This window comes from Rhinolophus ferrumequinum, chromosome X (genome assembly GCF_004115265.2).
Source record: "Rhinolophus ferrumequinum isolate MPI-CBG mRhiFer1 chromosome X, mRhiFer1_v1.p, whole genome shotgun sequence".
NCBI classification, from domain to species: domain Eukaryota; kingdom Metazoa; phylum Chordata; class Mammalia; order Chiroptera; family Rhinolophidae; genus Rhinolophus; species Rhinolophus ferrumequinum.
Genome location: NC_046284.1, coordinates 103,502,906 through 103,515,601, shown reverse-complemented (window position 1 = coordinate 103,515,601; position 12,696 = coordinate 103,502,906). Strand labels below are relative to the sequence as shown.

Genomic DNA, 12,696 nt, shown 5'->3' with positions numbered 1-12,696 from the left:
AAATGAGTAAATGAATGGTAGGTGGGTGAAATAGAAAGTTTAGACAATAAGTAATATGAATGTTAAGTCAGATGATACTAAGTATATGAAGAAAATAAGGCAGAGAAGGAGGATTGGTAATCTGAGGGGAGGAAAATGTTTGGGGTCTGGAAGGGATTTTTCTTTTAATTAAAGTTTATTGGGGTGACAGTGGTTAGTAAAGTCACATCGGTTTCAAGTGTACAATTCTGTAGTACATTATCTATATATCACATTGTGTGTTCACCACCTACAGTCAGTTCTCCTGGAAGGAATTTTAATTTAAAATAAGGTCCTTAGGAAAGACCTAGTTGATTCGGAGTTGAAGGAGAGAGCCATGAGGATTATTGTTGAAAGAGCATTCCAGACAGGAGGAAGAGTAAATGTCCCTTAGCTGGTGGGCAGGGTGAAGGATGGGCAGAGTAAGAAGAGGTCAGAGAAGTAGGAGAATATGAGATGACATGATTTGGCAGACGAAAATTAACACGCTAGACCATAGGGGGCCATGGGCTGAAGTGGAGAAGCCAGTTAGTTACAAGAGTATTCTGGAAATTCAGGTCAAAGACAGTATTATCTAAATTAGAATGGTATTAGTAGAGGACAGTAAGAAATGTTTGGATTCTGTATATATTTTGAAGGTAGTGCTGGTAAGATTTGTTGATGGATTGGACTTAAGGTGTAAAAGAAAGAATGCTTTCAAAGATGACCTCATGATTGACCTGAACGAGTAGAAAGATGACATTGCCATTTATTGGTATGGCAAAGATGACAGGAAAAGTAGGTCTGGATTGTGGGTGTGGTCAGTAGGTCATTTTGGACCTGATAAGTTTGATATGTTCACTCGACTTACATATGGAGAAGTCGGCAGGCAGTAAGCTATAAGTAATCAGAGGCCAAGTGAGACGACCAGATCTCTGAATAGCAAATATTGCTGCACTGAATTAGCAGTTATATTTCAAGTGGCTTTTTTTGTTGTTGTTGCCAGGAACTTAATATACAAGAATAACTTCTTTTTAGATTTAAATATATTGAGACTGATTTCCTCAATTCTTATGAGTATTTTGTTCAGAATAATTTTATTTTAATAAAGAACTTGGAAGATCAAACACAGCTTAATTGCATTAATATTATTAAAAGAATGGGGACATAAGCATGTGGTAAATTTAATAAAAACGGTAGTGTCTTATAGGAGAGTGATCAGAATAGGGGGCTTTTTTCTTTCTTAAAGCAAATTGTATGTCTTTATCAGCACTTTTCCCCCCCACTTTTCCAGCAAGTATTTATTATTACTTAAGCCATGATTCAGGATACCAGGGTGGGATGTACCCAGGTCCCCTTTCACCTCCTTGGGAGAAGGACGGAGGACAGAGGAGAAGGGGTGGAGCCAGTTTAGATCTTCCCAAGAAATGTGCCTTCTGCCCACTGGTCGTCCCAGGCCGACACCCAGGATATGGGGCAGAGGGGCTTGTACACACGCCCGTACCATTTGCACATGGAGATATCACCCCCTTTATCAGTCATTGCCTTCTCATAGTGGTGGAAGTCCAGGTAGTTCTGCCAACAGTTCCTGGTCTGGTTCTGGCTGGGGAAACGGCTGTCAAAAGAGGCAGTCTTGTAATTCTTGATTTTGGTCTTGATGTCTTCTGCCATGCTGCTGACTCCTAAACAAGTGCCTGAATCAGCCGGCTCCCAGATCAATGTGTCTGCCCTTATTTTTAATAGAATGTGGAAATTTAAAACTAAGATCACTCCACTTTCTGTTATTTTGCAATGAAATAAGGAAACTCATGAAACCGTGTCATGCTAGTTTGGATTATTTTTGATTGGAAATTTTCTAACTAAACACTGTAAATGGTATAGAGGAACTAAATTCTGCATGTGAACATGAACTAAATTCTGCATGTGGACGTGATAGCCATCAAGCCATGCGTTTCCTTCTGTTTTCCTATTAAATGCATGGAAGTAATAAAGCAATAACACCAGCTATTATATTAGTTTGAAAATAAAAATAATGCTGTATACCTATAAATGTGAATATATTTTCAACTCTTCAATGTAATTATACTTTATAAAAAGGAAGCCTGTTATTTTTATCTTTATCAACCTTTCTTTACCAGGAAAGAGTATTATTTGAAAGTAAAGAAGCTTAGACATTTAAGTAAGGATTGGCAAGACGGACAATATTATGAACCCTACTCTTGAACAGGAATCATTTTTAAAAGCACCAATATAGTAACTTGGAAAGAAGAGGTAGAAGGAAAAGAAGGCAACAAGGAGAAATGACTTACCTAGGGATTGCTTGGCATTGATCAAATGAAGGAGTTTCTTCTGAGGTTTTCACTTAGAATCCTTCAACTAACATTTGTATCATTGCTGTCAGAGTAGTTTGATTTCTCAGTTATGAGGGTAGGGATTTAGAAAGACAGGCAAACTCATAAATAACCTGGTTCACTGCCCCTTCCCCCTTTGAAAAATGGTGGATCAGACGTTCTCCTTCTAGACCATCTCAACACCAAACAAATTACTCAGCTACTATCAGCTCTCTCCATGTACCTGGCAATTTCTTGTCCTCTTACTTTGATCGTCTTTTCTTTTCTCAGATGTGCAATAGTGTGGAATACGTAGTAGCAAAAAGACTATCAACTAGAGGATAAACATAGAAAGCTAACTTTGGGGACTATCAATATAGCAGTTGAACCCCCCAAAAGCTTCCTTTGTGTTGACACAAGCTCCCACATACACTTATCTTCTATGCTCCGGAAAAGCCTCGTTCTCTTTTTAAAAATAACATTTTTATTGACATATGATCCACACAGCATACAATTCACCCATGTAAAATGTAAAATTCAATTGTTTTTATACATTCACAAGAGTTGTGCAGCCATCACCACAATCAATTTTAAAACAATTTCATCACCCCAAAAAACGACTCCATAGGCATTAACAGTCACTCCCTATTTCAACCACAACAGTCCCCCTCCTTGCCTCAGCCTTAGGCAACACCCAATCTACTTTTTGTCTCTATGGCTATGCCTATTTTGGACATTTGTGTAAATGGAATCATGCAATACGCTGTCCTTTGGGATTGGCTTTATTCACTGAATGAGAGGTAGTTAAGATCTATCCACCCTGAAGCATATATCAGTATTTCTGTTCTTTTTATTGCTAAATAATAGTCCGCCGTATGGGTATACCACATTTTGTTTATCTGTTCATCAGTTGATGTTCATTTCAGTTGTTTCTAATTCAGGCTGTTATGAATAATGCTATGAATATTTTTGGATAACTTTTTGAGTGGACATATGATTTCATTTCTCTTGGGCATACTCCTAGGAGTGGAATTGCTGGATCATATGATAACTCTGTGTTTAACCTTTTGAGGAACTGCCAGACTGTTTCCCAAAATGGCTGCATCATTTTACATTCCAAAAGCAGTGTAATATGGTTTTGAATTCTCTATATCCTCACCAACAATTATTATTCTCTCTTTTTTGATGTGGTAAAATACACATAATATAAAATTTACCATTTTTACCATTTTAAAACTTACAATTCAGTGGCATGAAATACATTCACAGTGTTGTTAAACTGTCACCATTATCCAGTTCCAGAACTTTTTCATTATTTGATTACAACTGTCATGGGGATATGAAGTTGGTATCTTGTGGTTTTGATTTTCATTTCCTTGATTTTGAGCATGTTTTCATGTAATTATTGACCATTTGTACATCTTCCTTGGAGAAACGTGTATTCAGACCTGTTGCCCATTTTACAATCGGGTTTTTTTTTCTTTTCATTTATTGAGTGATAATCGCAAAAAGACTCATTCATAAGTTAACCGTGATTGTATCTCATGAAAACCCCAATCATCCCATGTTGTCAGGTTAAATATATTTGTCACTGATCCTGGGCTTGCCTGCTCTATATAAGGGCATCTTTTTGTCACCGGAACATTTAGGTTGGGTTCCTGCATTTATGGATAGTGTGGAAGAAGTTGTACAATAAGCAAATACTTTCACACCCTTCTCTTTGTGAACCTCTATCTCTGAAAAACAAATATGAAGAAATATGTTAAACGACAGAAGCTTTTATTGTATAACACAAATTTCTAGGATGTACATTTGTTTTGTTATAAACTACCAGAGAGTGCTTTGAAGAGGATCGTTCTTAAATCATTTTCTTGAGGGAAGTAGTAGATAAACAGGTATTATTCCACATTTGTTCATAGGGATGTACTTATTAGTAAAATGCCTAGTAGTTGATGTATTGGTATTTGGTTTATAGCTTGTCAGAGCTAAATGGAATTTTCTATTTCCACAGTTTATATGGAATGTGTTTCAAGACGCGATTTAAGATATATGATGGACATTTTTCCCCCTGTTGCATTTATCATTTATTTTCGTGGGTTTCAAAAAGAAGAAATTATCTTATTGGCATACTGTCATGCTTAGTTTATGCAGAATACTAAATAAATGATAATCAGTGGACTTAGCCAAGCAAGAGAGTGGGATAGAGTGGGATTTTATTTGTGAGTGGGTAACTACAGATACATATGTACAGTTACTGTTAAGCTGAAAAGGAAGTGATGGCAAAACCAAGATCTTGATTATCCTAACAATTTGCAGTTTCTCAGTCTATTTCTGAAAAAGTTGAGTCCCTTCCAAGATCCGAAGCACCCCCACCCCCCTGCCATTCCTACCAGATTTATTCCAAGCAATGGTAAATACACCTGGTATGCAAGGGAAAATACTCACTTTTCAAGCCAGTTTTGAAGGAGTCTCCAAGACATTGAAGGGAGCCAGATGGTGTGCAGACCATTCTACAAAGTTTATGATTACTTTGGCTAAAGCAGCTGGTCTCTGCAGTGAAAAAGTTGTCATGGCAGAAAAAAATCCCCCTTTTCCCTCAGTGCAGCTGGGCTTGTTTAAGGACGGCTTTTCCCAGGCGAGTGTTCTCTCTGCATTGGGCGTTTGCAAGTGTTGTACTTAGAGAAGTTAAACTAGTTCTGTTGAACCAAGTTGACAAAAAAAAAAACACAAATGAGCCAATGTTAAGGTTTTCATTTCAGTATGGCTTAATTGCCTTTTTATTTTTCTTTTTTCTTTTAAGTTTTCACCTCTTAGCAGGTCTTTCCTGTCTAGCATCAGAAATAACAACTGAGACTATTCAGGGGGAAAAAAAATGGCACTCTTCCAAAAGAGAAAGTGAACTTCAACACAATTCCTGGATTCAAAAAGAATTGCAAAGGAGAATTACTTCTGCCAGCTTTAGTCATTTGATAGCTCAGTTCTCCTTTTCCAAAATGTCATCTGAAATCTCCCTCAACTTACTAATGAGAATCCTGCATTTAATTCTTTGATGTTTATGGAGAGAGAGAGAGAGAGAGAGAGAGAACTTGCACTGTTTACGTGATAAGTTTAAATATAATTAACTGTTGTACTGTTGTCTTTAAGGTATTATTTTTGCATTCTCATTATATAGAATTTAAGGACATGCAATGTTTTTGTAAAAATAATCTTGGAGTTGTAAAATTATAGGCTTTATTGTAGCTACAGGAATATTTATCTGAACAGATAACTAAGTGTTTCTGTAAAGAATGGGTCTATTTTACTTTATCAGCAACTAAGGGAAAGGTTAATAGCTATGATGTATCTTTTCTGTTGTGTGTGAAACATGAAGTGTTCTGGGCTGTTGAGATTTATGGTGTGGAAGACAAAGCAGGTGCTATTCCAAGCCTTCTTTTGACAACAGACTGTAAACTCCGGCCCGAACTTATCTGTCAGAAAGTAAGTTAAAATAACATTAGGGAAAACCTAGAATTTCACACTTTTCCATACCTTCCTGTCTCTAGCTCAGAAATTTAGCCAGTGTGATTAATGACCACTGTTATTTGTGAGCTTTCCAAGTCCCTACAGACATAATGAACTTCACTCTTCAGCCACGTAGAAGGAAACAGGCTGTGAGAGCTCTACAGCACGACATGTTCACAATTATGAGCTCTCCCCAACTGGAAAGAAATAGGGAAGAGGACAAATCATCTCCCCATATTACATAGGCAAACCTTAAAATATTTTCCACACCCTCTCTCTTGTTTTCCTTCCAATTTCCTGCACCCTACACTCCTGTGCGCAGAGAGAGAGAGAGAAAGAGAGAGAGAGTCTATTTTCTATTTTTTTATAATCCAGAATCAAAGCCTAACTCTACTTAATCTTGTTTCTTACATTTTCCTTCATACAAAGCCAGTCAATCAGGCCTGCTGATTCTTTTGTCAAAATATGTTATAGATTTTTCCTTTCCTCTGTTAAATTCTGCCTGCCATCTCATGTTTATGTTATTCTGATCCCTGACGCTCCAAACCCTCTCCCCATATTCAGATCATGCAACGTCTTTATTTTCCTATGTCCTTTATTTTCATCCTAGTGATTTCTCATATCGTCTCTAGTCTGACCCCACATCCAGGCTTGTACATTTTCTTTTCTCTCTAATACGGATATCTCTTCATTCTCAAACTCAACATTTATTTCCATCAAGATATACTTTTCAAAGCATCTTTGATAATCCTTCTTAGACCAGCCTCACCTAGTAATCATACCTCTCATCTTTTGTGGGGGGAGGAGGGTACATTCTTCTAAACTGCTTACAAAGTTTTCATTCGATAATACCAATCGTGTCTTAGGCTCCTTAGTTAAGGAAAATAAAACTTCTAGCTCATTTTCACTCTTTCAATGGGTACTCTGCTGTATACACAGTTGGTATCCGATGCCTTGTCAAATATAATTCAAAGCAGGTCAGTTTGCAACCTTGATGAAGTGAAGAACTACGAATTCTAAACTTCCAGCAATCCCACAGCAGTTCCCAGTTCCGCCAGAGTACTTGTGGAAATTATGTTCCTTATAAGCCATTGAAAAGTTCTAGTGTGGTGCTTGCTAAAAGATTTCAGAAAGTAGTCTGTTGGTTAATACTTCTGTGGACAGCCATGTACCGACCAAATAAAGAGAACATTTCCAAAGATATGATTAAGGAGTGGGAGAAATTGGGCGGCCAGTTGGCTCAGTTGGTTAGAGCACAGTGCTCATAACCCCAAGGTCATTGGTTCGATTCCCACATGGGCCAGTGAGCTGCACCCCCCCCACAACTAGATTGAAAACAACGACTTGACGTGGAGCTGATGGGTCCTGGAAAAACACACTGTTCTCCAATAAAATTAATTAAAAAAATTTTATAAAGTGGGAGAAATTAATGTCCATCCCCCACCAATGTTTGTTCAGGCTGCCGCTTCGCATCCTTCCCACATGGAGTGTTCTTTTGACTAGAAAAAGGATTAGGCATCACTGTAGGAGAAAGGCACTGTCTGGTGAAGCTGACAGGGATTTTCATTCACATCCCATGTTTCGTCTTGCAAATCACAATTCTTTCTCTCTCTTGTTCCCACCCTAGAAGCCCCATACATGCATTGCACATATATGATGCTGTCGTTCTTCTCCATTGCTTGTTGATTCTTTTCTAAATTCTGAGCTCCTTGAACACAGATCCTATGTCTTGTTTACCTGCATGTACCTGCAGTTATGTCTTTGCCTTACACACGACATGTGTTCAATAACTGTTTACTGAACAGAATTGAGTCATTTTTGAAAACTAGTCTATGTAATGGACTCTGATGGTTTCCTTTTATTCTACAAAAAGATTTTCTATCCTAATTTTCCTTGCCGGTGTCCTACCACTCATAAGACAGCATGCTATTCCATCAGGCCAGAAAATGCGGATGAACACAGCTGCTCAAATATTCATCATTTCTTCTTTTGCACTAGTCTTAAAGACATTGATTATATCTCTCTTATGGAAAGCAATTATCCCATTTTATGGTAGTTCCATTTGTATAAGTTTGTCTTCCTAGTGGACTATGCCTTTTTTTCCCCCCAGAGGGATACTATTTCTCACTGTTCCCAGAACCAAGCATGATGTTTGGTAAATAGTTGTTGCTCACTTCTTTTTTTGTCGAGGTTGATCTCCACAGCGTCCTTTCATGCCTTTTTTGTCCTCTTTTTAGATTGTCTTTAGCTTGTCATAGGATTTGTGCGTGCCGTGCCATTGTCTCTCAGCCTCCTACATTCTTTTACCAACTCTCCTTTTCTTTCCATATTTTCCAGGTGAGACACACATTTATCTTCGTTTACACTTAGATGGCCTTCTCCTTAAGAACAGTGTCACACATGACATAATATGCATTACGTGCTCTGGAAAATAAACTATAACATATGTAGGAATAATTCCATAAATTTTACTGTAATCTAAAAGTGTTTTTTTTTTTTTTAAATCCTATTTACTATCATAATTTTTCAGGTCTCTCTGGTACCTAAGATGCTCTCACTTAACAAGGGACAAAATACAATCTTTGAATGCAAGATCTGGAAAGATCCTTAGGGAGACTACTTGGCACATAAATAAGATACATAGAAGGTAGGAAATGACTCCATGTTCACCCCAGTAGTCGGTGGCAGAGCGACTATACAGCCCAGGTCTTCTGGCATAATTACAAGGCTATATATCGGTCATGGCAACTCATGTCTTTAGTCACATTGACCTTGTCTTTAATTGTGTGGAGTATCACAGAAAAAAAACGTGGTGGTGTTTGTACAGCTTAAATGAATGAATGCTTTCTGGTACATACATTTATTTTTCACATTTAAATATCTTAGAGGACTTGAATTTTTTTTTTAAGAAAATGTTTAGGAAAATATGCTTAAATAAGTGTATTTTAAAAGACATTTAAAAGTTCATTTAAAAGACAGAAAAACATTGCGAATTGGTGGAAAATGAGGAAACTTATTCAAAGTGACATTCATTGCAAATTCTTTCTGATATCAGATATTGAAACAATGCATTTAGCAGCATTGTTCTTCCTATTACCAAACTGAAACAATTTGAATGTCCATCAACAGTAAAATGGATAAGAAACTGTGGTAAATTCACACAATAGAGACCTATTTGGAAAAGAAAATGATGGAACTATAACTATGTGCTATAACAGGGATAAAGTTTGAAACATAATCAAAAGAACTTAGATCCAAAGTAGTACTTATTGTGTGATTCTATGTGTATAAAGTTCAAATCTATGTGGTTAGAAATCAAGATAGTAATTACTTCTGGGAACATGGAGGGGGTAGTGATTGGGAGGGGCATGATTTACTAAAGAGTTTAGGTTTAATTTGCTCAGAGACTCAGAGATCCAGAGAGATTTGAATCAAGGGAGGAACATCAAGGTGGCCAGTACCTGCAAGCATGAAGACCTTTTGAGAAGAATTTAAACAAGGGAAGGGTTGTAGTGTTGCCATGACCAAGACACATCCGAGACACATTTAGACAATAACATTGGTGGAACTTGTATTTTGAAAGAATATGGATGAAAGGTAGCAGGGAAACTATTGAGAGTGTTTTGTAAGGTTTTCTTTTCCAGTACTTGTACATGATATGTCACAGGCATAATGGGGAAATGCATTTAAAGGGATCTAGATTCTTCTCAAATTTTACTCAACATGTTTATATGAAATCCAAAATAGACTGAAACTGTAGTGATTTTATTTAGTTCTGCAGCCTCAGTACATATTGTTATTCTATTCAGTTAATTGAAAATGAAAATATACCTGACACTACGCTGATTTATGTACATGCTAATCTGACAGTATTGTGGATCATAGGTCTCATCATACCTATTCATTTAGGAAATGGGGAAAAATAAAACTGTACACTGTGAAAGAAGTCCCTATGTGACATATGTAAGGTATAGTTGTTTAACAAATGTGTATGGTGAATACATATTACCATGTTTGAAAATGAATGTGCATATATGTTCATTAAGTATTTTAACAGAGTTTTAAATGATAGTAGATCTTAGACATCAAAGTTTTTGTAGAAAAAAACTATTAATTTCACGTGTGTATTATAATCAAGTAGAAAGAAAAACTGTGCTTTGGAATTTTCTGTAAATGCTAAAAATTAAAGCAGGTAAAGGACTTGACAGAAAATACACTTGATGTCTTAACAATGAATTGATCTGTAACAAACTAATTTTCTTAGGCAGTGAACACATAAAGAATGTGATCTGAGTCTTACCAAAGTGAACATTAATAGAAAATAAATTATCTTTTGAGTATTTGGTGGAAACACCAGGAAGTCTTCTTAAAGGGATGAGATAATCCATGAAGCATTATTAACAAGCGTACATTCAATTTTAGTTAAAACCTTTGGGAAAATTCTTACAAAGCTCATAAGATATGTAGCAAACATAAAGAGTAAATTGCTATCAATGCCTGTTGTGGCTATCCCTCATGATAGTGACAGGCGCCGTCTTGATGCCCCGTTGAAACATCGAAGTGAGCTAAATCATGTTGTTTAATGAGTTCCATTTGACATTTTGAACTTGTTTAAGGACATAGGGAATAGAGCTATTAATAGTATATTGAATTGTGAATTAATATGATCCATCTGAAGTCAATTGATTTTTTGAACTCTTCTAGTCATATGGAGAAAACCAAGTTAAAACTTATGAATAGCACATGGTCAAGAAATTTGGTACACTAAACCACATTAGAACTAATTGTGTAAAAATGACGCCTTTACTCACACAATTTGTTTACGAATGTATTATTGTTGGTGTTTTACATGGCATTTTAAAAACAAGGTAGTAAAAAATCCCTCACATTTGATAAGGAATATTGTAAAATAAATGTGTAAAAGTCCAAAGTTATAGTGTGTGTGATATATATAAAGTATCCCTTAAAGTGAAGCTAAATGCATACTGTATACATTACTATAGAATATATGAGATTGGAGTTAGATATATTTCTCCCACTTGAAATTTTAGCGAACCTACGGTAATGTTGCCAAGGATGAGTACTGGAGTATTTTCCTTCAAGGCCTTATCAGATGAGCCTTTTGTGACACACTTTATCATTTCATTTACAAAGAGTAAACTTAACGTGTTGAGAATTCCATAAAAGCAATTTCAGAAAGCAATTCTATAATTCTAGCGTTTTCATTGTAGATACAGAGTGGTAAAATTAACAGTCAGTCTTATAGCAGCAAGAAAGATGTCTGAACATTATTCTATTATAGTAGCTGCTAACTTTTCAAACTAAAGTCTTAAAGGGGAAAAAATGGTCCACATTTTCCCTGTTTGGATTTGTCCATGGTTGTGAATAAAGACATATCTTAATCGAAATGTTTTAAATGTGTAACTAAAATAAATTCGGGAAAAATCACAATAAAGGACCCCAAACGGTTCTTAATCATCATACTTCCCCTTCTGGTTCTAAATGTACATATTCACAATAAGGTAAAAACATAAGAAACAGTCATATGTCTTGGCATGAGCCTTTAAAAAAAAAATCTAATTTGCTAAAATAAAATCTTGTAAATGGACCATATTTAACAAATGAATTTGCTACAATATACTCTTAAATAAATCTTACGCATACATATATATGTATTAAAAAAAGAGATGATAGTCAGGTTTCAGCTCTAAATTCAAAGGCAATATCTTAGATATCTTCGCAGTGTCCTCCCACCCACTAGGTCCATTTCTACACTCTCCCAAATGCAGTGTGCATGGGAGGAGGACTAGAAGGAATGCATCAGGGGCTCCCTGTCCTCTGTCTTTCAGCTGGATATTGTTGGTGAAGATCAGTGAGAGGGAGACACTGAGTGTGGAATAATTTGTTTTTCTGGTTCCCTTTCTTCCAAGTGGCCTTTGAAGTAAACTGGTGATGAGATAAAAAAAAAAAAAAATCACAGCTCCTGTCAGAAAGCCTTCTCAACCCAGTTCATCTTCTATCTCTGGGTTCTGATAGCTGTTCCATCCCTCTGCTTTGTCATGACAACATTTGTGTATTGTTCTTTATATTAAACTCTTCTCAAATATCCCAGTTCAATTATGCTCTTTGTTTCCTGGGGACAGGAAAATACCTGATACCAACTTTTTCTAACTGGCTTTGAAAATCGTTACAGTGACAGAGGCTCAATTATGAATACATTGAAACTTTAAATTTATATTATTTACATATTTATGTAATGCCTATATTCATTCATGTTTAATCATAAGAAAATATATACCTATCATGTAATTGAGGAGTGGTTTTAAAAGAAGACCATTCATTTTGCTGCTTTATAAAAGGTTTTATGTGGATTGTTTCAAAAATTTGGAATTTGACTCTGTATGTAGAAATTGATACTTGTTTTACTAAAGAATTATACACTCAACTAGTGAAATTTACTTTAGCTAAAGCTCTCAGAATTAGATTTAACATTTGTGAATTGTATATTCAAGATCACTGACAAATTTTCCAGTAGAATAAATGTATATAAATTATAAAAGTAATGACTAATGAAAGGAAATTTGAATTTTGCTGTGACCATTGGAGAGAAGGTAGTAGGTGATTTTTTTCCTGTTACCAGTAACACTAAATTAAAATTATTAGAGTTCTCTTTATATGTGAAAAATTATACAGGGACCAAGACTTCAGAACTGTTTAGCAGTTTCTAATGAGTTTGGAGCATGATGTTGATGTTTAAGTTTTTTTATGTCAAGAAATATTACTAAAACTAAATTAGAAAAATGAAATAAGTTTAAAAATAAAAACCTAATGTCACAATAAAGTGTCTGTTCAAAAATACGTTTATGGA

General features: G+C 35.8%; 2 protein-coding genes across 2 annotated transcripts in view; one reads left to right on the top strand and one right to left on the bottom strand.

The window, feature by feature from the left end:
- IL1RAPL1 (interleukin 1 receptor accessory protein like 1) overlaps positions 1-12,696 on the top strand; it is a 1,293,699-nt gene that overhangs the window by 414,945 nt on the left and 866,058 nt on the right. The window lies entirely within an intron of this gene.
- On the bottom strand, positions 1,408-1,668 carry LOC117030151 (cytochrome c oxidase subunit 6B1-like). The gene has a single exon (XM_033119944.1). It carries the CDS (start codon positions 1,666-1,668, stop codon positions 1,408-1,410), a length of 261 nt encoding a protein of 86 aa, XP_032975835.1.